Genomic DNA, 25,006 nt, shown 5'->3' on the forward strand with positions numbered 1-25,006 from the left:
TAGCTGGGTGCAGTGGTGTGTGCCTGTGGTCCCAGCAACTTGGGAGGCTGAGGCAGGAGGATTGCTTGAGCCCAGGAGTTTGAGGTTATAGTGAGCTATGATGACACCACTGCACTCTAGCCCCGGCATCAGAGTTAGAAAAAAAAAAAAAAAAGAAAAAAATTAGCTGGGTGCAGTGGTGTGTGCCTGTAGTCCCAGCCAGTTAGTTGTGAGGTGTTGAGGCAGGAGGATCACTTGAGCCCAGGAGTTTGAGGCTGCAGTTAGCCGTGATTGAGCCACTGCACTCCAGCCTGGGTGACAGATGAGACCTTGTCTCTGAAAATATAAATAAAGAAGCTTATTTCTTTAAAAGTTATTTTAAAGAAACACAGTCAAATCATTTTGGTTGATGAAAACCTATCATGTCATAGCTGGAAAATCCAGGAGATGGGGAATTATAGAGGCAATAGTATTCTAAAGAAAAGCAAGTCTCTCCCTATTCATGTGATAATTTGAATGATTGAGGTTGTGATGTTTGACATGGAAAAAAGATGACTTGTGGTCCTCTTTGGTATTATTTCATTTATGATTTATTCATTTCTATGTATCTGGGCTGTATATATCTTTGTACTTTCCCATTACTATAAAATGAATTTCTTGATCTAAGAAATCAGTTGTGTGATTCCTTGAAGAGAATGTCCAAAGAAATTAGCTTGAGCGATATTATACACTTAGGATTCTTTTTTTAATAAAACTTTCTTTGGGCCGGGTGCAGTGGCTCACGCCTGTAATCCTAGCACTCTGGGAGGCCGAGGCAGGCAAATCATTTGAGCTCAGGAGTTCGAGACCAGCCTGAGCAAGAGTGAGACCCCATCTCTACTAAAAATAGAAAGAAATTAACCGGACAACTAAAAGTATATAGAAAAAATTAGCCGGGCATGGTGGCGCATGCCTGTAGTCCCAGCTACTCAAGAGGCTGAGGCAGAAGGATTGTTTGAGCCCAGGAGTTTGAGGTTGCTGTGAGCTAGGCTGACGCCACGGCACTCTAGCCTGGGCAAAAGAGTGAGACTCTGTCTCAAAAAATAAAATAAAATAAAATAAAACTTTCTTTGATACTGGTTTAAAAATAGTTTTGCAGAACACAAGTTAACTCTGGATTCTAAAAAAAATTGCTTTTACAATTTACTGAAGTTATAAAAGTGATGGGATTAGCAATATAGTAATTTTTGAGTAGCAAATAACAAAGTAGTAGTTTCTTTTATAAGCTATAGACCCCTTTAGGAATCTAGTGAAACTATGGCTGTCTCTCCAGTAAAATGAACATATGAACATTTTGCATATAGTTTCTCCATTGCTACAGTTCTACCTGAAAATTTGCTTAAACTTCACCTTACTAATTTATTTACTGGAGGTTTTTAATTAATTATTTTTTGCATTAATTAATTTATTAGAGATAGTCTTATTCTGTCGCCCAGGCTAGAGTGCAGTGGTGTCATCATAGCTCACAGTGACCTCAAACTCCTGGGCTCAAGTGATCCTCCTGCCTCAGCCTCCTGTAAAATGAACATATGAACATTTTGCATATAGTTTCTCCATTGCTACAGTTCTACCTGAAAATTTGCTTAAACTTCACCTTACTACTTATTTATTTACTGGAGGTTTTTAATTAATTATTTTTTGCATTAATTAATTTATTAGAGATAGTCTTATTCTGTCGCCCAGGCTGAGGTGTGGTGGCACAATCATAGCTCACTGTAACCTTGAACTCCTGGGCTCAAGCAATCCTCCTGCTTCAGCCTCCTGAGTAGCTAGGACTACAGGCATGCTAATTATTTTTTGTAGAGATGGGATCTCACTGTGTTGCCCAGGCTGATCTTGAACTCTTGGCCTCAAACAGTTCTCCTGCCTTGGCCTCTCAAAGTGCTGGGATTATAGTCAGGAACCACCGAGCCTGACTAAACCGTACTTTAAAAGCAACTTACGGTTAATTATAAAAAAATCTTTTAACGTCTTATCCTAGGTTTAAATTATTCTTGATGATTACGTTCTGACATTAAGAGCCTCATGATATGCAGTTATTTTTGAGTATACACATTCAGAAGAATAACATTGTTTGTGAAGGTTTCCCTCTCTTGGGTTGTGAAAATTCTGTTCTTGTGACAGATTGCCCTTGCTTCTTTTTATAATTTCATGTTGCATTGATTAGATTTGAATATATTTTTATAAATTCAGTATTTGGTTTACATTTCTCTCTCTTTTTTACACCCATTGATTGGCTAAACACGTTTATATTTTTTAATATGTTGCTGAGAGCAAGCAGCAAATAAAGAACTTGGCCACTTATTTCATTTCACATGGGGCCATCTTGCCTGAAAGCTAGTTTGCCATGTTGAAGGGCATGCTTTCTTCAATTTATAAACTTTCTGCCTCTTAGATTTACCAAGAAAATATAAAGTGATATAATGGGGGAAGGTAGGTAGTACCTGTTAGGTTCTTCATATTCAGGATGCATCTTTTTATTTGTAGAAAATATTCTTTATTCTAATGCTTCTAATATCTATAACTGATATTTTTAAAAAATTGGAGCCTTTTTAATGTCATAATATTCTGTATGTGGACTGTTGGGCATGGGAGGTGAGGGTAGGTCAACTTTAGAGTTGGGAAACAAGTATCTGTAAGACTGGAGATACACAGTTCTAGGACATTCTTATCCTTATGGTGTCTCTTAGGGATAAGAATGTTCTGTGGTCCCTGAGGTGGTAAGGCCTAATGTCAAATACCTGTTTATGGTTTCTGTGATTCCTGGAGAACCTTAAGAGGAGATTTGATCAGCAGCGGGTACATAGATTGAGGACTTCACACATGAAACATTTCTTGATGTCGACTTTTAATTGATTTTAAATTCAGTTACAGTTTAGTATGCTGGAAAGTTTGCCAAATTTGTGAAGTTTCTGGAAATATTGGTTCTGATGCTCTAATAATCTTTGAACTTTCTTAAAAAACTTTCTGAAGCCATTTAGTATCAATTTCCTCAATAAATGCTTGAGAAATATACATATTATCCCCTTTCTGTTTCAGTAACTTGTTTCAGTTTCTTAGAGCATAAACTTTTCGTTTTGAATTCATACAAGTACAGTTCCTAAAAATAAGAGAAAGAAACAGGTGAATTTTGGAGAAATAAATTTTTATATATAAAATAAAAAGGAATAGAAAACAAAAACATTTACAGCTGTTGGTGGTCAGAAAGGTACCCAGTGATAATTAGAAATAGTGTAGTCATTATTCTGTAACATATTTACTTTGATATAAGATTGTTATGTTGCAAACTGATTCCTTAGAAACAATAACATATTTGTTGGTATTGAATACATCCACGCTTGCTTTGTTGTAGTGACTACGAAAGAAACTTAGAAACAAAAGAATACTACCAAAATAATAACCATTCCCTGTAGCAGCAACTTGATTAAAACTTAATGATGAATCAATAAAACTATAATTACAACCTTCTACCTTATGTTTGCAATTTGGAATACAGTAAAATCGATCAAATAAGATTTAATATGTAACAAGAGCAAGAAGATTCCCATTTGTGCCATTTTTATTAGGAAGCTTGCTGTGCCAAATCTCTAAATCCCTACCTCAATTATTGTACAGCTCAGTTTTCATCACACAGAAAAGCTCTGTGAGAAGTAGAATCTGTAATTAGATCAAAGGTTGGGGCAGGTTTACTTTAATACTGCAGATGCTATAACACAGTGGTAGTGATTTTTTTTTAAGGTTTTAAGATTTGACTTTTGTTGTGTCTTATCCTACTTTTGGCTTAGTTCATGTTGTCAGAAATGGAAGAATATTGAAATTTCTTTGCAGCTAAAAGCAGCCACTGTGAATTTAATGTGTGTGTTAGGGTGACGTGTAGATGTCCTCACACATGTAGGTGCTGGTAGATTGTCCTTTTAAAGTGTCCTTTTCAATCTCGTTTTCACTTGAGATTGAGAAACTAGGAAATAAATTATATCATGTTTTGTAAAGGCTTCTCTGATGGCCCCTAAACAGTACTTCTCCAAGGGTGGCCCGAGGAGCACTCACCTACTTGAGAATCAATTGCTGGGGCAGCTGGTTACAAATGGAGATTTTTGGAAATGACATCAGGGGCCCTGTATTTTAAATACAATTTCTAGATGATTCTGAAACTCACTGATAGAGTACCACTAATCTAGGCTTATAAAAACATCTTAATTTACACCCTACTAGTAAATATTATTACTTTGCTGAGTTGGCTTGGCAGTCCCCTACGTAAGAATATTTTAGTAGGCGCAAGACACTGGGAGTACCACATGCAGATCAAACATGTCATTTCTTTTTTTAGAGTGACATATTTCAGACCTACTAAAAAGCCTAGTTTAATAAACTTGTTATTTTAAAGGGTGACAGTAAACTCAGACATGTAGATTTTATTGAAGTTAGAGTGTTTTAACCTCACTGAAGTTTTCTCCAAGGCCCTTGCTGTTGTAGAGCCTTGTGGGTGAAGATAGCTTGTGTTTAAGGTTCAGCTCCTCTAGTAACCAACAAGGTCAGTGGGCCCACCTCGCACTACAGTCCATGGCGGGGGCTCGTTAGGGTTAGACACATGGATGCTGTGAAGTGTTTGTTGGCTGCAGAGCGAGGTGCACATGTTACTTATCATTGCGTTTTTCCTAGTGAGCGTTTAAGCTATTTTGTTTATACTTTTAATATCATGTTTCAAAATGAATATATGGTGTTATTCATGATCTTCATTGGCCTTTTCTCAGAAGAACCACTGAGCAAGATGGTAGAAAAAAGGTTGACAACTTTTGGAATGCGTTTTACCTTTTAAATTAATCATGATAGAGTTTGAAATATTCATAAATTAATAAAGATTAACTCATTTGCAATTGTAATATCTTGCTAAACACATGCACAATTGTGTAACTGAGTCGTGGGGGATAGGTTGAGCAGAAAATAAGATGACTACCCCAGGGCAACGGTGTAGTGTAGTTGTTAGATCGGAAGGAGCTCACAGTAATGCTGCAGATGGAAATTGCTTGTATATAAAGACGGACGGGGGCACGAATGTGTGGATATTTACAAATTACCAGGAGATTTGTGGTACAGTGGGAAGCTGAAACAGCTGTCAGACACCTGACCACACTCAAACAAACACTTCTCTCTTCCTGCATCTAAACCCAGGCATGAGATAAGAGGACCTTTTACTCTGTTTTCTTGTCTGTTTAGTTTTGGTGTGCCTGGGAACCTTTTTTCACTTTAGAGCGTTAAATACATAAAGCAGGCAGACTAAAAAATTCCTTCTTAGGAACCCTAAACTATGAGAATCATACAGAAAATAATCTCAACTGTATAAAAATACCCTGTTTTCCATTGCTTTTCCTTTTATATCCTTTTCTCACTTGGACCTTTTTGATTCCTTTTTTATAGGCTTTTGTTCAGCTCATCCTAGTTTCTTCTGCTACTTTTGTTGTCCTTATCTGGCAGTGTGGATTTAAATCCAAAGTTCTTAACGTGTTCCAGGCATTGAGGATAAAATGACAAGATAAGACACTGCCTTTTAGAGGCTTGCTGTGTAGAAATGGAGATGGACGCGTAGGTGCACTAAAGCTGTACAGGCATTTTAAGAAAAGGAACCATGGGAGGTCCGTGACTTACAATGGTTTGACTTACAACTTTACGGTGGTGTGAGAGCGAGATGCATTCAGCGGAAACCGTACCTTGAATTTTGAATTTTGATTTTTTTCCCAGGCTAGTGATGCGAGGTGAGATACTCTCTCATGATGCTGGGCGGTGCAGCTCCCAGACAGCCACGCTGTGTACGTGTTCTGAGCACGTTTAGGGTAGGCCGGGCTAAGCTGTAAGGCTCAGTAGGTTAGATGCATTAAATGCATTTTCAGCTTACAATATTTTCAACTTACAATGGGTTTATTGGGACGTAACCCCATCGTGAGTAGAGGAGCGTCTGTACAAGGTAGAGTGAGAGCCTGAAGGGAAGGAATGGTAGATTTTCTCTGGATTGGGATGGGTGGATGGATGTTGATTCAGGAAAGGCTTCATCAGATAGGCAATCTTTGAGCTACATTTAATTAATTTTTTTAAAAAAAATCTGTGGGTATTTAAGGTGTACAACATGATGTTATGGGGTACTCATCGATAGTAAAATGGTTACTCTATGAAGCATGTTAGCATAGCCATCATTTCACATAGTTACTCATTTTTTTATTTTTGTGGTAAGAGCAGCTAAAATCTATTCGTTGAGCAGGAATCCCAGGTACAGTACAGTTTTATTACATTGCATTTTAGAATGTGATGGTCAGGCGGGTGGGTGCTAAGAGAGGTGTTAGAGTTCCGAAAAGCCCTGGTTATACGCCTTCAAGTTCCAAATGGCTGGAGCGTGGTGTGACAGGGTCATCCTGGGGTGAAGCAGGGGCCAGGAGCTATGGGGTCTTGCCTGCTAGGTAAGGAGTTGACCTTTGTCCTTTGAAGGGCTGAGCAGAAGAACAACTTTGATCAGATGTGTAATTTTAAGAAGGTCGTCTGGCAGCTGTGTGGAGGTGAGGAGACTATTACAGTAATCCCCAGGAGAGCTCACCAGGCCAGGGCAGAGGGAGGCAAAGGGAGAAAGCGAGTTCAAGAGATGTGGAAGGTAGAGCCAGCAGAAAGATGGCAGTTCTTTTGGAAGCCCTTCCAGCAACATTGCTTCAGTGCATTTTTTGTCATGGATGCCTTTGTTAGTTTGTTGTGTCTATGTGTGTTGTACACCTGCTTGAATTCTCCCACAGAGTCTCCTGGGCTAAGTTCAGTAAGCACACCCATCTTTCCAGCAGTCCCCGCCATCCGAGGCTGAGCTCACATGCAGAGAAGGGAGGAAGAGGAAGGCGGGAAAGGGACAGGACAGGACAGGCTCGGCATTGTCTGTGTGTGGCGATGGCCCTGCCTGTCGGTGTGCATTTATAGCACACGTGTGAGTGTGCTGAAGAGATTTCTCAGGGAGGCCCTTACAGAGGGACAGCTTGCCCCGGCCGCCCCCAGTCTCTGGATGCCTCCCTTTTCTGATATATTTCAGATCGCTCTCTGGTTTTTTGACTTTCTTTTCTTTTCCTAATACAGTATGCCGCGTTGGTTCAGACGGTATTGATCCATGATCCAGGAGAGTGTATTTTATGGATTATATTATTTAGTTAGTGGACAAGAGGGAAGGGAGGCTCTGTGTTGGCTTTTTATTTAAGAGCAGCATCATTTTATAGAATACAATTAAATTAAATTCAGCTTTATAGAAACAATACAAATTTCATATAGGATGATGAAGTTGAAGAAACCATCTTAAGCCACAAGAGTATAATTTGGTCAGTTATTGCCTCTACATTGTAAGTGGGAAAACCGAATAGGCCTCTCACAGGACCAAAGTACTGAAGGAAGTTAGGATTAGCCACCGCCGTGTGAGCCTGAACTTTATCAGTGACAAACCTTTATTTTTAAAAATATTGCCTTAAGAGTCCTGTAATGAATTAAATGCCACTGTTATAAATTTGTTTTGATTTGTGATTGTGTACTTTTCAATATTTGAGTGCTCAGTATATATCTAACCCTACGATAGATGCTAAGAGACCCAGAATAAGACATTTTGATCCCAGTTCTTGAGGCGTGTATAAACAAGTTGGATACATTTATTAAATAACTAGGGACTGTTTTGAGGACCTCTGTAAGGAGGCAGCATTGTATGGATCATGGACTGTCAAGTGACACAGATAAGGGTCTGAATTGTGACTTGTTATGTATTCACTATATGTCTGTAGGCCGTCTACGTGACCTCACTTGAAAAGGTCAATGCTGCCGTATTTATGTGGTAAAAGGGACTTGGCAGATGTGATTAAGTTAAGGATCTTGAGGTGGGGGCGGTTCTCGGGATCATCCCGGTGGGCCCCGTCTAATCAGAGGGCCCGTGTAAGAGGGAAGCAGGAGGGTCAGAGAGACTTGAAGGTGCTGTGCTGCTGGCCTGAGGATGGAGAAGGGAACCACACACCAAAGAAGGCAGGTGTAGCTTCTAGAGAAAAAGAAACGGAGGCTCCCTTAGACCTCCTGCAGGCAGGCTGCCTGACTGTCACCTGGATTTTAGCCCAGTAGTAAGACGACCGGAGTTCATGCCTCCAGAATTAGAATAATTGGAGGTGTTTTAAGCCATTACGTACATGGTAGTTGTTACAGCAGCAATAGGAAATTAATACAGTTACCATTGCAGCCTCCTCCATTTTCAGATTTCTAGATTGGTGGAAATCTGTAAAATCTATCCATGGGGCTTTTGTCGCCTTCTGTGACGACTTGGCTCATTTTTGTTACTGAAAAGTACAAAAGTGAAAATGCCGTTTGAGGCTTATCTTTTGGGTTGTATAAAATTCTGTGAACAATTTTTAGACACAGGGCTTAGAAGTTGATACGGTTATTTTTGTTGAGAAGCATAACTTTGTAGTGTGTGGATTATCAGGGACCATAGTCTTGTCAGACAAGAGAAGACTAATATGTATAAAGATTTAATGTTTTCCTTATAATGCCTCTTAGCTATTTGTGTAATTGGAAAGAGTCTTGTAAGGAATAAAGGGTTGAAAAGCTTATGTTCCACTATAAGTGGGTAAAATTTAAACTCGAAGGAGTGTGAATTAGGATTTATAAATTGCTGTTTGGTTTGTCAACAGCTGTAATTCCATTTGTAACCAGAAGATGGCAGACTTGACACACAAATGAACTATTGTGGAGGTTTTTGATTTTTAAGTGGTGGTGTAGAGATATGTATTCTTGTTAATATTTGGAAATTTGCTTTCTAAAGAGAATTTTGGGAATTACAAAGAGGATGTGGAATAAAATACAGGTAATTAAACTGCATTTCAGAAATCTTCAGGAAGTCAAGAGGTGTCTCCCTGCCCCTGCCCTTAATAATTGGCCACATTGAGTTTGCTCTGCAAAGTCCAAAGTAGCTTTTGCTTTGAATATGGTTAAGCTTTGACTGGTTCTCTTTGGCATATTAAGTTTCTGTTGAATTTGTTACAGAGTTGCCTGTTGAAGCATGAAGAATTAGCTGAAATTAAACCTTGAACCTTTAAGTTCATTAAATGTGTGTACATGTGATATACTTGCAGTGAAGAATAATTCTGGAGATGATAATCAAAAGATTTGGGTTTCACTCGTGCTTCCTGAGCCAAGTAGCTCTCTGACCTTGGGGAACTTCTATTATCTCAGATCGATTTACATCTAAAATGCTGACACGATTAGCTTCGAATGTCAGAGGAATGTTTATAGGTTGTTGATTGAGTTTCTGAGAGAAAAATCTTAAATCAGTTAAGTTTTTGTGAACTTTGTTGAAATAGTTGTGAAAAAGATACAATGTGAATATGAGGTACTATTGGTGATACTCAGTGATTTCGAAGGGCATTTCCGGAGCAAGAAAACAAAAGTGGGATTGTGAAACCTGGCAGAGGATGTGTTGGAGGTGTGAAACTTGACTGGGGCAATGTAAGAACCAGAGGTTGTAGCTGCATCCATCATTGTCTCCCTCCACTCATTTTACTAACAAGAGGCTAAAATATGCTGTAAGTTTTTCACGTTCAAATCATAGTCTTATGATTTGTAGTTTTACATCTTGTGCTTTTCTTTTTCTTTCTTCCTTTTTTTTTTTTTTGTTTTTAGAATGAGCATTTGACTATTTGCCCAGGCTGGCCTCGAACTCATGGGCTGAAGTGATCCCCTCGCCTCAGCCTCCTGAGTAGCTGGACCTGCAGGAGTGTGTGCCCAGCTCTTGTGTTTTATTTAATTATACTAAAAGGAAACGTCCAGCTCTCCATTGCAGCAATCGATCAAAAACGTATCAGAAAAGTTTTATATTTATGTCAAAGAAAAAATCTTTATAGCAGCATGATTATTTAATCTTTTTAATCTAAAGTTTTATCATGTATTTGGTATGTTTAATGAGGCCAACATTGCATTTTAATGTCGATAAAAGATGGGGGAGGGGTATGTCTTGTCTTTATGAGAAACCTTAGCTGTCTTATTTTTTGATAGAACTTTAACATATAAAACATTCTTGGGTGTAATGAAAATGCCACCATTCCTGTGTCATGGATTCGTTCTGAACCTCAGATTCCTGAGCAAAGAATGCTCTACAGAATGGATTTACCAAGAGACCCAGAGATGACATTACTTTTATTTCTTTTTGTAGAACCACAATACTGTAACACGTTTTTGTTCTTGTGCAGTGAAATACTCTGTTGTGGCTCAAATTCAAATCTAAGAAAGATCAGAGTTAATAGAAAACCAAATGGAAGGCACAGGAGGAAATAGAAGCATTACTTTGTAGCTTCTCTCTTACGCCAAAATTGCCACGCCACAGAAGTCAGGAAGCCGTGCTGCGGACTTTGTACCCCTTCGGTTAGTTAGATTATTTTTTATCTGAGAACCTTTGCAAAATTTTTCTTCTGCTTCTGTATTTTTAAGAAATAAAAATATAATGTAAGAACATGGAGGGTTATGAAGCATGAAGTTCCATAAATATTTATGCCAAACCACAGAAGTAGACAATTCCTATTTTCTTGACATATTGGGGTCGTATTTCACTCTTGACCTCTTGAATTGAAAAATACAAGGAGTTAGTATATCCTTTTCTTTTCTCTTTTCTTATTTATTTATTTATTTTCATTTCTTTAATGAGTTTTAGATGCTGGGAGCTGTCCTGTTGGGTTCATGTAGGTTTCAGTGAACTTTATTTTCTATCCTAGTTGATGTTTTTACAAGTTTATAATACTGTTATCAAAAGAAACATAATTTATACCCAATTTTAAGCCTCACGTGTAAGCTCATTAATCTGTTTTTGAGTTTACTGTTACTAAATTGAAAACAAATGTTTTTGTCAAGACTAATAAGTAGGTTTGCATCTAAAAGCGTATCTTAAATTAGCCCTTTCATTTTTATTTTCTCCCTCACTTAAAATCTTTGGTCCATAACAAATATTTTTATCCTTTGAAATTATGTTTAAAAAACTTACGAAGTAATAATAAAGGTCAATTGTAGAGAATTTAGAAAGTACAGGTAGGCAGAAAAGAAGAAGAAACATCACCTATAATCCTACACTGTTTTTTCCTGGTCTTTATATAAAGTATATGTATAGGCAATCTATTTAGTATAAAGAAAAAATATATTTAGAAAATCCTAAAGTACTGGTGAAGTCATTTCTGCAGAAATGATCGATTTTTGTTTGTATTTGGTGTTTTTTCCCCTCTGGGTAGTTTCTTTTGCTTTCTATATAAAGTAACACATCAGTTGATCAGCAAGGTTGGAGCATACTGTCTTCTTTTTCTCAAGGTGCTTATGGTTTAGTAGAAGAGAAAATAATATATTTAAAAAACTATGTGGTATAAGTTAATAAGTAAAAAATGTCAGGTAAGATAGCTTATTTGGGAATTAAGAATAAGGAGGGAATCTTTTAAGGTAGAGAAGAGAAGGTATGATTTCAGAAAATTAAGAATTATAGGAATAAGGACCTAAAAAAATACCATAAGGGTTTCTGGTCCAAGTTAAGTAAGAAAAATTGTACATATATATAATTGTATAAATATATACATTTTGATTTGTTCATTAAAAATAACTAAAATTTCAAAACCTAGAACAATCCTAGAAGGAAAGGAGAATGCTCGAGAGTTCGCTCCCAGAGCTGGGGCCACGGTTGGGGTCTGAAGACCCTCAGCCAGACCACTGCTCGAATGTTCATTCCCGAGGTTGAGCCCTGAATGAAGGTGCAGTCTAGAAGCAGGAATGGTCCCTGAGGCTGAGGGGCGGCCGGGCAAGGGAGTAGTCACAGACGGTGGGCATGGGCTGGGGCTCCTGACTTGACCTTTCTTCATTGCCTCTGGGGTCTTCGTGTATTATCTCATTTCTTTCCTGGATTGTCAACCTCTGCCTTGCTCTTACCACTTTCTCCTGTCTAACGTGCACATATTTATGGTCCTAAGTAAAACTGGACTATTCCTTGACCCTGCGGCCCTCTTTACTATGAACCCATCTCCTCTAACTCTTTAGCCGCCTACCTCTGACAGTAGTGACACTGGCCCCTCTCTATCTCCGTGTCCCTGTGAATTCACTGGAGTGGATCTCCTGCCTCAGCCACCCATGGAAACAGTTCTCGTGAACTCTGTGAACCCTCGTACGAGCACTGCTCGGGACTCTTGATGCATTGCTCTGCAAGTCTCCGTTTGAGACTTCTGGCCCCCTTGAATATCTCTTGATTTCTTGCACTTGAAATTGATCCTAACCCATGGAAAAGATTCCTTTTTGGAAGGTTGGTGGACACTGTTGCCTTCCACTTCTCCCTTGCTGACAGAAGATTTGGTTTGGGTGGCAGCGTTCCTGGTGTTACTGAAAGTTTGGCACTTGTCCCCGAGCCTGCATCAGAAGAATGAGGACAAGTGGTTTGAGGAGAAGGAAAGGGGTGTTTATTAATTTGCTTGCAAATGAGGAAAATGGCAGACTCCCGTTTTGAAGTACCAGTTTTCCTAATCATAAGCAGAAATGCAGAGCTTTTAAAGGGAGGCCATTCAGCTTCAGGCAATTGTTGTTGAAGTAAAGTGGATGATTTTGATCTGTCACAATCTCCTGACCTCCACCCAAACCTCCACCCTGCCTGGACAGAACACAAAGAACAAAGGACATCCCTGTTCCCCCCCCAACCACGGGCCTAAAGCAGGAATACAGGTTTTAGTTCTCAAAAAGGGTGAAAAAGTTTTACAGAGACAAAATATTTTTATCCACTTCTTCAGACCATTTCCTCTGTTACACATCTCCACTGTCAATATTTCCCTTCCGTATCTATGGGAGGAGGGCGACTACTCTTGCACTAATCCTTCGCTAGGTCTACGCATTCTCAGCCTCCCTAACAAGGGTTTGCCTGGCACGTCACACCATTCTAGCCAGCACACGTAGGGGACGTCTCTGTGTGTGTATGTGTGTGTCTGGGGGCATCTCAGAGAAACGAGGAGGCCTGTTCTCGCCTTGAACCCAGCTGTGCGTCGAGGTGATGCTGCAGGACGTCAGAGCCATCTTTTATCCACGGGGCAGCAAGCCTAAGGCTAAAAGCCAGTAAGCCGGGAGGCAGGGCAGAAAGATAGGAAGAGTCTGGGTTCTTGTTCACTTTGTTGAGGTTCTGCACTAAATGTGGACCTGGCTATCAACAAACTACTTGTTAAGTGACATAATTAAATGCCATTTATAGTCGGTGTTCTGGTATGTGTAACCAAAAGAGCTGTTACTTCTGTACCTGACTCAGAACACGATGTGGTGGCTCTTAGAATATGTGGAAGTGTGGGGGCCGAGGCTGGGGAGGTGCATGGGAAGAGGGGCCGCGGCCTGGGAACTGCATGGTTAGGGTGCTGCCCCAGCACCGCCCGCTGGACGGCTCCTGGGTACCGCCACCTGGACGCGTCCGCTGCTGCTGCGGCTGCTGTAAAGGGATGTTAAACTCTCCTGGTAGCTCTGGAACAGCAATGTCCGGTGGAAACATAGTGCACAACACGGGTGTCATTTTACGTTTCCCACTAGCCACATTAAAAAAGGTGAAAACAACTGCTGGGATGAATTTTAATAACATTTTATTAAGCCAAACTTATCCATAATATTAACATTTCAATGTGTAATCAATATAAAAGAATTATTAGCTGGGCACAGCCGCTCAGGAGGCTGAGGTGGGGGGATTGCTTGCTCAGGAGTTCAAGGCCGGCCTGGGCAACGTAGAGACCCCGTCTCTTAAAAATTACTAGCAGGATATGTGACATTATTTTTTCATACCAGTTTTCAAAATCTCTGTTTTTTACATTTACAGCACATCTCAGTTGTACTGGCCGCTTTTCAGGAGCTCTGTAGCCTCAGATGGCTAGTTTTGTGTTGGCCTGATTAGCTCTAGAATCAGACCCCTGGGCAGGAGTGTTTGAGCAGCCAAACCTAAGTCACAGGATCGTGGTTCTCATGCGGGGGCAGGATGGGGAGAGACTGACTCCCTTTGTTTTCCCCGAGTGGGACGCCTCTCACTCAGGAGAGTTGAAACCGGGCAGCGGAGGAAGGCAGGTGTTCACTATAGCAACACGTCCCTCCTCCTCCTCGTGGATCTTCAGCCGGTTCTCTGTTTCCTGCCCCTCAAAAATCGATGTCCTCAAGATTTCATTCTTGGCCCTTTGATCTTCCCTTTTGGCTCTTCCTTTGGATGCTCTGGTCTATCTTTTTGGGGTTAGCCATCCCCTGTTTGCTTCCATAGCTGTATTTCCAGCCTGTTATTTTCTAGTTTTACAGCCATATACCGTGTGTGCATTTCTTGGCTGGACATAGCCCCTTACCTTTCCACAGACTTCTACCCAGCATTCCCCAGTCTGAACTTCTTACCTTCCCTCTAAACCTGCTCCTCCTCCGTTGGCCCCTACTCTCATGTGATGGGACCGCCACCATCCAAACCAGAAGCTTAGGAGCATCTCACTCTCTCCGCACTTCCTAAGTCCTGACCCCCTGTCAGTCACCAGCTCCGGTGCCTTTCATTCTTCACTTTTCCCTGAGATTTGACCCTTCTCTTCTGAGCCATGTTTGTTTCCTCGTGTCTTTCGTAGATGTGTTATAGAATCTCATAACTCGCCTCCTGCCTTCTGGCTTATCTTTCCTCCTTTGCTTCTTACCTTTCTCTTCTCCCCGTCCCCTGGGTATTCTGTGCACTGCAGCCGGAGCAGTGGCCCTAAGCACGGGTTAGCATTCCTCTGCTTAAACTCTTTCACTTGTTCCGTTGTCTGTGGAGTGACGTTCCAGCTCCTTAGCAGGGAACACAGGCCTTGTCTGCCTGTCTAGTCTGTCTTCCCGGAACTCCCCACCTTGCACGTGGGCTTTGGTGACAGAGAGTGGCCTGGGTGGCTGCAAGCTGTGAGATGCGCTATGGACACGGCCAGCACCGTTTCCCCTGAACACTCTGCGTTCATGTTTGTGCACCTTCCTTTTCTCGTGTCCTCTCCATGGTGCCCTTTCCACCTTCCTCGCCAGCTCATTTTGGCTTATGTGGAAGGTTCTGTGAAGGCTCAGTCTCTGGCAGTTTTTCTTGAGTCTGAAGGTTGGACTAAATACCCCTCTTTCCTGTTTCTCATGATCTTTGTTTATGCCCCTTTTATTTTTAAAGCCATATATTATTGAAATTATCGGTAAGGTAAGTTTGAAGGGAGACTGGCTGGAAGGGTATGTTGGCCCAAATTGCAGACATCTTTATGAATAATAACCATTCAGATATTTGATGAATGAAGTAATGGAAATCAGATTATTGTTTTGTAAATCTTGTCAGTTTTGGTAGAAAAATAACTTCAGGTAATGAATCCTTTGTTATCATAACCATGTCTGTTGTCGTAGTGCATCAACGTAAAGCATTGTAACTTCTTCACCTTTAAAGAGGTGATATGCCCACGTCAGCCAACTTCATGACATCTAAGATCACATCCACATGTCCTTTTTTTTGTCCCTGTCTCTTGGGGTGCTGAGGCTTACATGTATTCTGTGCCCAATCTGCTCTTGCCAAGGCTAATACCAGAGAAGTTGCCAGTGTTCATACCTAGAGCAGGGGTTGGCAAGCTGTTGCCTGTTTTTGTAAATAAAGTTTTTAAATTGGAACACAGCCAAACCATTTATTTACATATTATAATCTATGGCTGCTTTTGTGCTAAAATAGCATAGGTGGCCAGGTGAGGTGGCTCACATCTGTAATCCTAGCACTTTGGGAGGTGCAGGAGGGAGGGTTGCTTGAAGCCAGGAGTTCAAGACCAGCCTGAGCAATAGCAAGACCCTGCTTTACAAAAAATAAAATTAGCTGGGTGTGGTGATGAATGCCTATAGTCCCAGCTACTCAGAAGGCTGAGGCAGGAGGATCACTTGAGCCCAGGAGTTGGAGGTTGCAGTCAACTATGATGATACCACTGTACCCCAAGGTGGGCAACAGAGTGAGACCTTGTCTCAAAAAAAAAAAAAAAAAAAAAAAAAAAAAATACTGCCATTAAGGACAAGTAAAAAAAAAAAACAAAAAAAACCCAAAACCCAGCATAGTTGAACAATAGTAACAGAGACCATGTGGCTTGCAAAGTTTAAAATATTTATTATTTAGTCTTTTATATCAAAAATGTGCTTACCCTTGTCTTAGAGCCACTTAATTTTAGAAAAACAAAGCCTCGTGTAATATCCAAATATCCTTTTATTGGGAATTAGGAGAATACAGATTGAAAAGGACAAAACCTCTTTGAGTTTGTGTACTCTGTTTGATTTGATAGTTTTGTTAAGTTTCTTGTTCTTTCCATTTTGCTACATGTGTTATTGAAGGGAAGATTTAAAATTAATATCCTCAATCATAGTAAAACGTTGACCATCAAAATTACGTGAAATCTAAGTTGCAGGAAGAGTTTGTCTTTGGTAGACTGCTTAGTGTGTCGAGGCTTAAATACAGGACTTCCATTGAAATAGTTAAACAGCAGTTTATATGTCTCCCTCCCTGTACCTTGCTGCGCTTTCTCCAGCCTTTCCTTCTGTGGGCAGAGTTCCTCCAGGTTTGACCAGTTCTTTATTGCTCCCGTTTCTGAAAATAAGTAGGCTACCTTTATAGTGTAAAGATAAAATCCTGGCAGTGTGAATTTGAGGTAACATATGCCTCACTCTGGCATATAACCAAGGGTGATGTTAAAATTGTTTGTTGACTGGGATGGTGTTGAGTACGGGCCAGTTGGGACCCATGGCAGCTGGAATGCTGGAGCAGAGCCCGAGAGTGCCAGGAGTCACCCCTCCGTGTTGCATGGTGGAGAGGTCTAGGATGCTCGGTTGGGAGTTGGTTAAGGCAGGGGATGGGGTGGGGTGGAAGGAGTGGGGTAAAGGATTGGAGCACCAGCTCATGATCAGCCTTGCCTCTCATCTTCCTCACACATTTGAAATGTTGTCATGTGCCAGATGCTGTTCTAGGTGTTGGGGATTCAAAATGAGTAAATGTGCTTCCTGCCATCGAGAGACTCATAGACAGATGTGCTTGGAACGATGTGGCAGGAGGTGAGAGCGTCTATACAGGACAAGGGAGGAAAGGCCTGGGCTGACAAAACAATGTATGTCCTTTAAAGGTCCAAGTGTTTTAGATTTAAAAAAAACAAAACATGGCTGGGTATGCTGGCTCATGCTATAATCCCAGCACTTTGTGAGGCTGAAGCAGGAGGATTGCTTGAGGCCAAGAGTTCAAGACTAGCCTGGGCAACATAGCAAGACCCCATCTCTACAAAAAAATTTAAAATTAGCTGAGCGTGATGGTGTGCACCTGAAGTTTCAGCTGCTCGTAAGGCTGAGGCAAGAGGATCGCTTGAGTCCAGGAATTTGAGGTTGCAGTGAACTATGACGCCACTGCACTGTAGCCCCAGTGACAGAGTGAGACTTCGTCTCAAAAAAATAACAAAAAAACCAAAACATTTTGACATCTTACACTAAATCTACATGTTATGTGTCCTTACTATAATTTTTGCTTATGAAAAAATTTTAATTTTTATAAGTTATTTCCTTTTTAGGATATTTGACCAATTTTGTATGTTTTAGGTTGCCTGCCTGATTCGAGTTCCATCTGAAGTGGTTAAGCAGAGGGCACAGGTATCTGCTTCTTCAAGAACATTTCAGATTTTCTCTAACATCTTATGTGAAGAGGTGAGATGTGTTTTTAAGCTTTCTTTTTTGTTTATTGAGAAAGATTTTATAGTAGCTAATATGAACACTGTGGGCCTCATCCCAGGAGCCTTCGAGAAAACCTTAGAGCTAAATTTAATGTCCAATTATAGTAACTCTTGTGCTGAGATTATCTTGGCCTTTATTGTTTTTGAATATTTATTTTCATTTTTATTTCTTTTTCAAATTTCTAAACAAGCATATTGAGTGCCACTACTGTGTATGTGTCCTGAATTGTAATCTTCCAACAGTTGTTCCGGAATCAGACATGGAACAAATTGTAAATCTGTAAAGTGAATTAAGATATTACCTTAAAACATCACTACAGAATTTGAGGGCCCTTGGAAGAGAAATATAGTAATATACTGTAACAGTGACCAAACTCGTAGTGCTTATATCATAATGTAATTATCACTGATTGTTAAGCCGTGGGTCAGAAATTATTCTTCCTGGCCATGTGACCAAGGAGCATTTAGCTGTTTTCCTTTATAATTTTTACAGAAGATTATTGTTTTTTTTTAAATGAGAATCAATTACATGGAAATTTCAATGAGTCTTGGTTTTAGACAAGTTATTCTTAATGGTCTGTCACCTAGGTGAGCAGACATCAAATTCCTAATTGTATAGATGAGATCAATCTAATGTAGGGTCCTCATGTAACCATGTGGATGGTGAAATAAAAAAAAATCAAAGTTTGGGAATATTTACTACTACTTAATTGAGAGATCATTAATGAATTCCTAGTGTTTGAACCTATGAAATATAATTCTGTTTTTATGAAAGGATAATTGGCATTTATGTGCATTTGCTATTGGAAATTTATTTAAAGCATCTCAAATGTTCTTTTCAAAAGAAAAAATATAGCAGTTAAATACTAAATAACATTATTTAGTACTTAGCAACTAAAACCAAATGTGTAGTCAGTTTTATTATTGAGATGTTCCCATTTTGAAGGGAGCTAACCTGAGCTTTTTATGTACTGTAGGCCAGGTTAGAACCTTTAACCTCTCACAGAACTGTGGTAATTGGGACTGTTTTAGAACTTAAACTTTAGATGTCATTCTGAAATCTGCTATTCTAGCTTTCAGAGCTCTTGGCTTTTGTTTGTTTCAGGGCATCCAAGGGTTGTATCGAGGCTACAAAAGCACAGTTTTAAGAGAGGTAAGTCACTTAATTTCCAATATCGATGTACAAAAGAATGGTGTGCTTTTGTTCAGTAAATTTTTGCTTGACAATCAGAAATATATTTGGGGAATCTTGGTTCAAAAAATCAAATGAAAATTATGATCACTCTTTTAAGCACCATTTGTTTAGTCTTATCTCAGTTCTTACATCTAAGAGAGCTGGTAAAATGAGTTTGCTGGAAGAACAGTCCCAGTGGTCAGAGTGGCCCATTGTGTTGCTTCATTGTTATTCTAGGGTGGCTAAACTTTTCTTACAGCAGAAAAATCAAGAAATAACTGCTAAGGGTAAGATATGAAGTTAATTACCATAATATGGAGAACTAATGAAAAATTGATAATGAAAGAGGCACTGTAAGAGACAAATGTCCCAAAAGTCTGTATCTGGCAGGTGGCTCTTGGCTTCCTGATAACAAAATATAATGAGCTGGGGAGTTCAGTCTGGACTGGAGTCCTGGCTCTGCAGGTGGCTTGCAGTGCATTGTGCCCCAGGGCCAGCTACTTCACCTCTCTGTGTCTTCTAACTCGAATTCCTATGATTCAACATGTGGGAAATTTCTCTTTAATTTTTTTTGGTTGAAAAAGCAAAACTTTACCGTCAATAAATGATTTTAGTAAATTACTGCAGGAAGCATGTTTTAATCTTTGCCTCAAGTAGGAGAGACTGAAGTTCAAAAGTTGGTTTTTAGATAGGTGAGATACAAAAGAAGTCTTTTATTTGGGACATCATTTTTATCACAGAAAACACAAGTGAGGACCTGCATGTATCTGCTCTGCATCGTATTTTCTATTTCGAGGTCCTAGGATACTGGAACTTCGTATTTAAATCAATGTTGTCAGAACTGGCAGAATATTGAAATTCTTTGAAATCCCTCATTTTATTCCCAGGTAGTTTTTTGTTTTTAACTGTGGATTACAATCTTCTTTATGACACACCAACACTGTTACACGTGATTTAAAGCTTTGGTTTCCACAAGATACCAATCTGTGGTGTAGATCTTTGAAGAACTTCTTTTGAAGGCAAACTGAATGTTTCAAAATTAGTTATTTGTACGAAGATGACTTCTGACTTTCAGAAATATTACCTGTACTATATCTTCACTCTGTACTTCTGACTCACTAAACATGTGTTACTTACTCCGATTTTACGTGGGTACAGGAAAAAGAGAGGCAATAGACCTTTTTTATTTTTCTGAGAGATGCTGAATAAATGAATATATTTACATGCTAGAGAATACTGGTGTTGCATGCAGACAGATAAAACACCTGATTACAACTGCATTCTATTTTTTTAAAAATTTGTTTTGACATATGTCATACTAGTAATTAATTTCTAGGCTGCAATTCTTGCAAATATCGTAACCTTACTGAGATGACTTTGTTTATTCAAAATGGCAGTGCTTTGTTGGAAATTTAATTGGGGTCTTCTGCATTATACGTATTCATAAAAGATCCTTCAGAATTGATTTTAGTTGAAGTATTGCTTTTGTACAGATTCTGTGATAGGATGAGAGAAGAATTACTGCTGAATGAAACATAGCTTCTTTTCAAAATGAGAAAAATAAGAAGTGATATATCTACTTTAAGCAAAATTTTTGGCATTATAGTTTCAATTCTTACATTATTCTGGCGCCAACATAAAATCTTTTTGCCAAGAGCTTGTTTGATTGTTTCAATAAGAAAATACATTGAAGCCTCTGTGAGAATCGCTGGTAAACTTATATGTTTATTCTGTGTGCAATTTTTTTCTTTGAAATAGTTTTATCTCTCTAGTAGTAGCCCATTAGAATGAGATTGAAGTTTGAATCCATGCATCGTAAGATAGATTATGTGTGTTCTTTAGGTTTTGTGAATGCTGTCACACATTATTTACCACATTTGATGTTTGTGGAGATGGCACACTTATCCCTTATGTTCTCTTAAATTATTTTAGTTACTGTGCATTTTAGACTGAGTCTAAGCAAGGTCAACAGATCACCCTTTCAGTATTCATTTTTCTCATGATCTTGGCCAAATTAGATGTGGCCAAGCATTGTGATACAGTGGTGTTATTGCAATAAGATGGTAGTGGGAAGCAAAATCATCGCTGCTTTCATAGCTAGGATGATTTCAGATGGTCCATTGGCCTGAAAATTCTGTAGAGAGCAGCCTCATTCTCTTGGGTGTGAATTATTAAATAGAAGGACTTCTGTATAGGAAGAAAACAGAGAAAGGCAAGTTGTTTCAAAAGAAGTAGGAGTAAGCTAAGCTCAGCAGATGTCTTTTATCCACAGATTTTACTCAGCAGTCATTTTTAAAGTGCCTACTGTGTGTTGGGCGCTATGCAGAAGGATTCAGGTTCTGGTGGGGAAACAAACAGTGAAGTAGACACTGCACAGTGCAGCATAGTAAGTGCTATGTAGCGATGTGTACGTACGGGGTACAGCTGGGATTATAGAAGCAGCAGTGCTTGAGTGGTACCCAATTAGCGTTTGTTACATTAATAAAAGTGAGTCTTGACTTAATTCTTGAAGAAGTAGCAATTAGATATAGTCAAGGAGATAGGCAGTTGTAACGGCATGAGCAAAGGCACAAGGGTGTGAAAGAACATGTGTGTACCTTGCTTATCTAAGCAGAATTGGGGTTTTCATGTCCATTAAAGTGTGAGTCCCCCCGGCCCCAAGCAAATGAGGGTGCTTCAAGAGAGCACACAGTGGGGTATTTGTCAGGAGGACAGGATGGACCTCTCACCCCAACTGGACGTTTGCAGGGACTGGAGTAGAGCTCATGGGAAAAGCCCCTGAAAAAGCCTGGCCTGTGTCTCTGGAGTTGGGAGAAGAAATCACTGGTGTCCAACTCTTGTTTGCAAAAATCGGAAGGTGAGTAGTTGATTGGAGCTGTCCTAATGGATGTTGCCTAAATTTTGGAGATGAGTAACTCCTGGCTTCTTTTTCGTAGCTTAGAGGAGGCACTAAAGGAGTTTGAGATAGGTGAAGGTTATTCCTCCTCACCCTGATTTTGCCTCAAGCTATCATGCAGGTCCAATTAAATCATTCAACCTCTTCAGTAAGTTCATCGAAGCCCCTAATCTCTAGGTGCAGAAATCACCACTCCGAATAGTTCACTCAAAAGTGGATATAGCAGCTTTCCAAACTTGGTTACCCCTGTCGTCCAACTTCAGGCAGTGAGGATCCCCCAACACCAGTGGCTGGACACAGGAACCTTTAGGGATCAAGCCTCAAGGATTGTGATTCAGAGTCTCCTTTCCAGCTCCATGGTCTGTCCACTCAGTGCCTTTTTCCCAAAACTTGCATGTTATATTAGCTTCTTGTGTGTTTTTCCAGAGACACTCTACCCTAGGCATCCTGTATCTTGTTGCTTTTAACCTAATATATTTTGGAGGTCATTTTATGTCACTTCATGAAGAGCACCCTCATTTTTTATGATTGTCTAGTACTTCATTATACAAATGAACTATTGTTTATTTAACAGTTCCCCATTGGTGGACATTATAAATATGCTGCCATGAATAATAATGTTCATATGTCATTTTGTACATGGTCAAAAGTGTTTGTACGTTATATACCAAAAAATAGAATTACTTGGTCCAAGGTATGAGCATTTGTAATGTTGATAGATGGTAACGCCAAATTGCCCTTCATGGACGTACTCGTTGACACTTGCCGAGAAAGAAGGAGCTGTTTTTCCCCGCCTCACCAATGATGCTAGCAGTCTAAAAGATGAAAAATGATGTTATTTTAGTTTTAATTTTAATTACAAATAAGACTGGGTATATTATCATGTATCTGAGAACTGTTTTGTTTTCTTTACTGTGAACTGATTATTTGAATAATTGAATTCTTGTGAGCATTAAATGAGCGGATCCATGGGAAGTGCTTTCTACGGTGTCTGTCAACAGTATGTGTTGAAGAAATGTTAACTGTGGTTGTTAGTGCTTTGGTAACTGAACCTTTGACAGTAAAGGACACCTAAGTGTGAAAATGCAGCTCTGCCCCTTACCAGCTGTCTGCTCTTGGCAACTTACTTAACCTTCCTGAGCCCAAGTTTGCCCATTTGTGTTAGGAACTTTCCACGGACTGTTCTCACTGATATCTTAACAGTAGTGCTATGAGGTAGGTATTATAGCAAGACAGCCTGCTGGAGACTCAGAAATGAAACCTGCCTCTAGGTTGTTAGGTTCTTGAATAGGGATGCAACCTTGATCTGTCTGTAGTTAGACGGGTGAATGTCATTTTATGCTGATAAGTAGCCATTACTGTGTTTGAATGAGAGGCCAGACAACCGTTACTGCTTGTAAAACTGCTCAACAGCAATTTGAGAGTGTTTTATCCAGATGTCTTGCAGAGAGGAATTTGTATAATTGTTACAAATTGGCAACCTGCAACTGATACTCATTGGCTACTTCTGTAGGAAAAACAGCAGATTGGTATAATAGTGTAAAGTTACCCTAATTGATGATTGAGCTGATCAAAATTACCAGTGTAAGTGGGTTGGGAAATTTTAGGACTATTCTTTTTGGGGTCAATTTGATAATTTGCTGGAATTTATTTTTCGAATAGGATTACCCATTTACAGGATGACTTTCTTACTGAGATTGAGGCACTTGAATGTTTTCCATTGAAAAATGTTATGAAGCAACTGTAACTAGAACTTCTCTTACTTATTTACTGTCCCTAAGTGTGTATACTATAAATACTTCCTGCTTTGGCAATAGTAAAAAGAGAAAAAAAGTCTTAACTGAAAGGAGAGGATTTTTTTTTTTATTCCTAGTAGCAATATTATGTGTCTGTCTCTCTGTGTGTTTGCAAGAATTCATTTACCTCTTTATTTTTCTTTTGGTTTGTCCTTACAGTTCAGTTGTGTCTTATCTTTCCAGATAGCATGTAAGTTCCTCTTGAAAACAGCTTTTGGATTTTTACTTCTTTGTAGCATGCCATAGGCTTTAGCATAATACCTTCCACACAGTGGGCACTCAGTAAAAAATTTTTGATTCTCTTCGTTCCTTTACTTTTCATTCGTTTTTGTTCAGATGCTATCTGACACCACAGTCATTTCAGGATGGTGAGGGAGCTCAAAAGGGGCTTGGAATTATGCAGGGTAGTCAGTCAGCCTTTTGATGTACTATATTACTGTGATCTTTGCATGAGACAGGCAATGAATACCAACAAGTACATACTTTTCTAAGATTTCAGTCTTCTTAAACCTCGAAATGGTAGTTTTTATAAGTCTGGTTTTATTGGAAAAGTAATAAGTGCTGTTAATTATTCATTTATTTTCCACATCTTAGTAATTCTACTGAAAAGGGAGAAAAGTGATTAGAAATCTTTCCAAACTTTTAATGTGAAATTGTTTTTCAGTTAAAATCCAGTGCAAACATATTGAACCCTATTTTAATCCTACATAATTCATTTTATTAACTATGACCAAATAGAACATCTGTTAAAATTCCATAATGTTAGCTTCATGGGAAAAGAAAAAAATCCCTGTTTGCTCTTGGAATCTGTCCATTGTTTTCTTGTTCAGGCTTTCAGTAAATGTGTAATGAGATATTCTTATTAATAGGAATATTAAACAAAGCAAAATGAAATTTCCCCTTTAATCATAGAGGTTTATAAAATGAGTCACTTAATTGCATTTACGTTATTATAACATTACTGTAGAGAAGTTCTATGAAAAATGAATGATAGTTCATTCAGTTCTTTAATTCAGGAACCTAAAATTATTACTCCTCAAATATGAATTTTAGCCTACAGTTTTTCATCATCTCTTAAATAAACATTTTTAGGAAGAACATTTCAATAAAATTATCTTAATGTAGGAAAATAACTTTAGCTCTTTAGTGCGTATTTTCTCATGTTTTGTTTACATGAAACCAGCTGCTATTTACTTTTCTCATTCCTTGGACAAATTTTATTTGCACTGTAGTTTTGAAAATGCTACACATTTCCATTGTTGCACGTTGGCCATATTGTTTTGAAGGGGCACCAGTTCCCGTGTGTGTGGTTTACTGGCATGTAAATGCAATAACGTGACTCTTCAGTGTAAACATGTAGGAAAGCTATTGGATAAAAGTGGAAATTATCTCAATT

General features: G+C 39.2%; 1 protein-coding gene across 1 annotated transcript in view; it reads left to right on the forward strand.

The window, feature by feature from the left end:
* The window catches only part of SLC25A26 (solute carrier family 25 (S-adenosylmethionine carrier), member 26), a 210,961-nt gene that overhangs the window by 51,238 nt on the left and 134,717 nt on the right, over window positions 1–25,006 (forward strand). The window contains exons 3-4 of the mRNA XM_012641954.1: window positions 17,614–17,718; window positions 18,850–18,897. Of these exons, the coding sequence (XP_012497408.1) occupies window positions 17,614–17,718; window positions 18,850–18,897 (153 nt within the window). The remainder of the gene's footprint in view (window positions 1–17,613; window positions 17,719–18,849; window positions 18,898–25,006) is intronic.

The sequence above is a fragment of the Propithecus coquereli genome, unplaced genomic scaffold, assembly GCF_000956105.1.
Source record: "Propithecus coquereli isolate 6110/MARCELLA unplaced genomic scaffold, Pcoq_1.0 Scaffold1, whole genome shotgun sequence".
In the NCBI taxonomy this organism is placed as follows: Eukaryota; Metazoa; Chordata; class Mammalia; order Primates; family Indriidae; genus Propithecus; species Propithecus coquereli.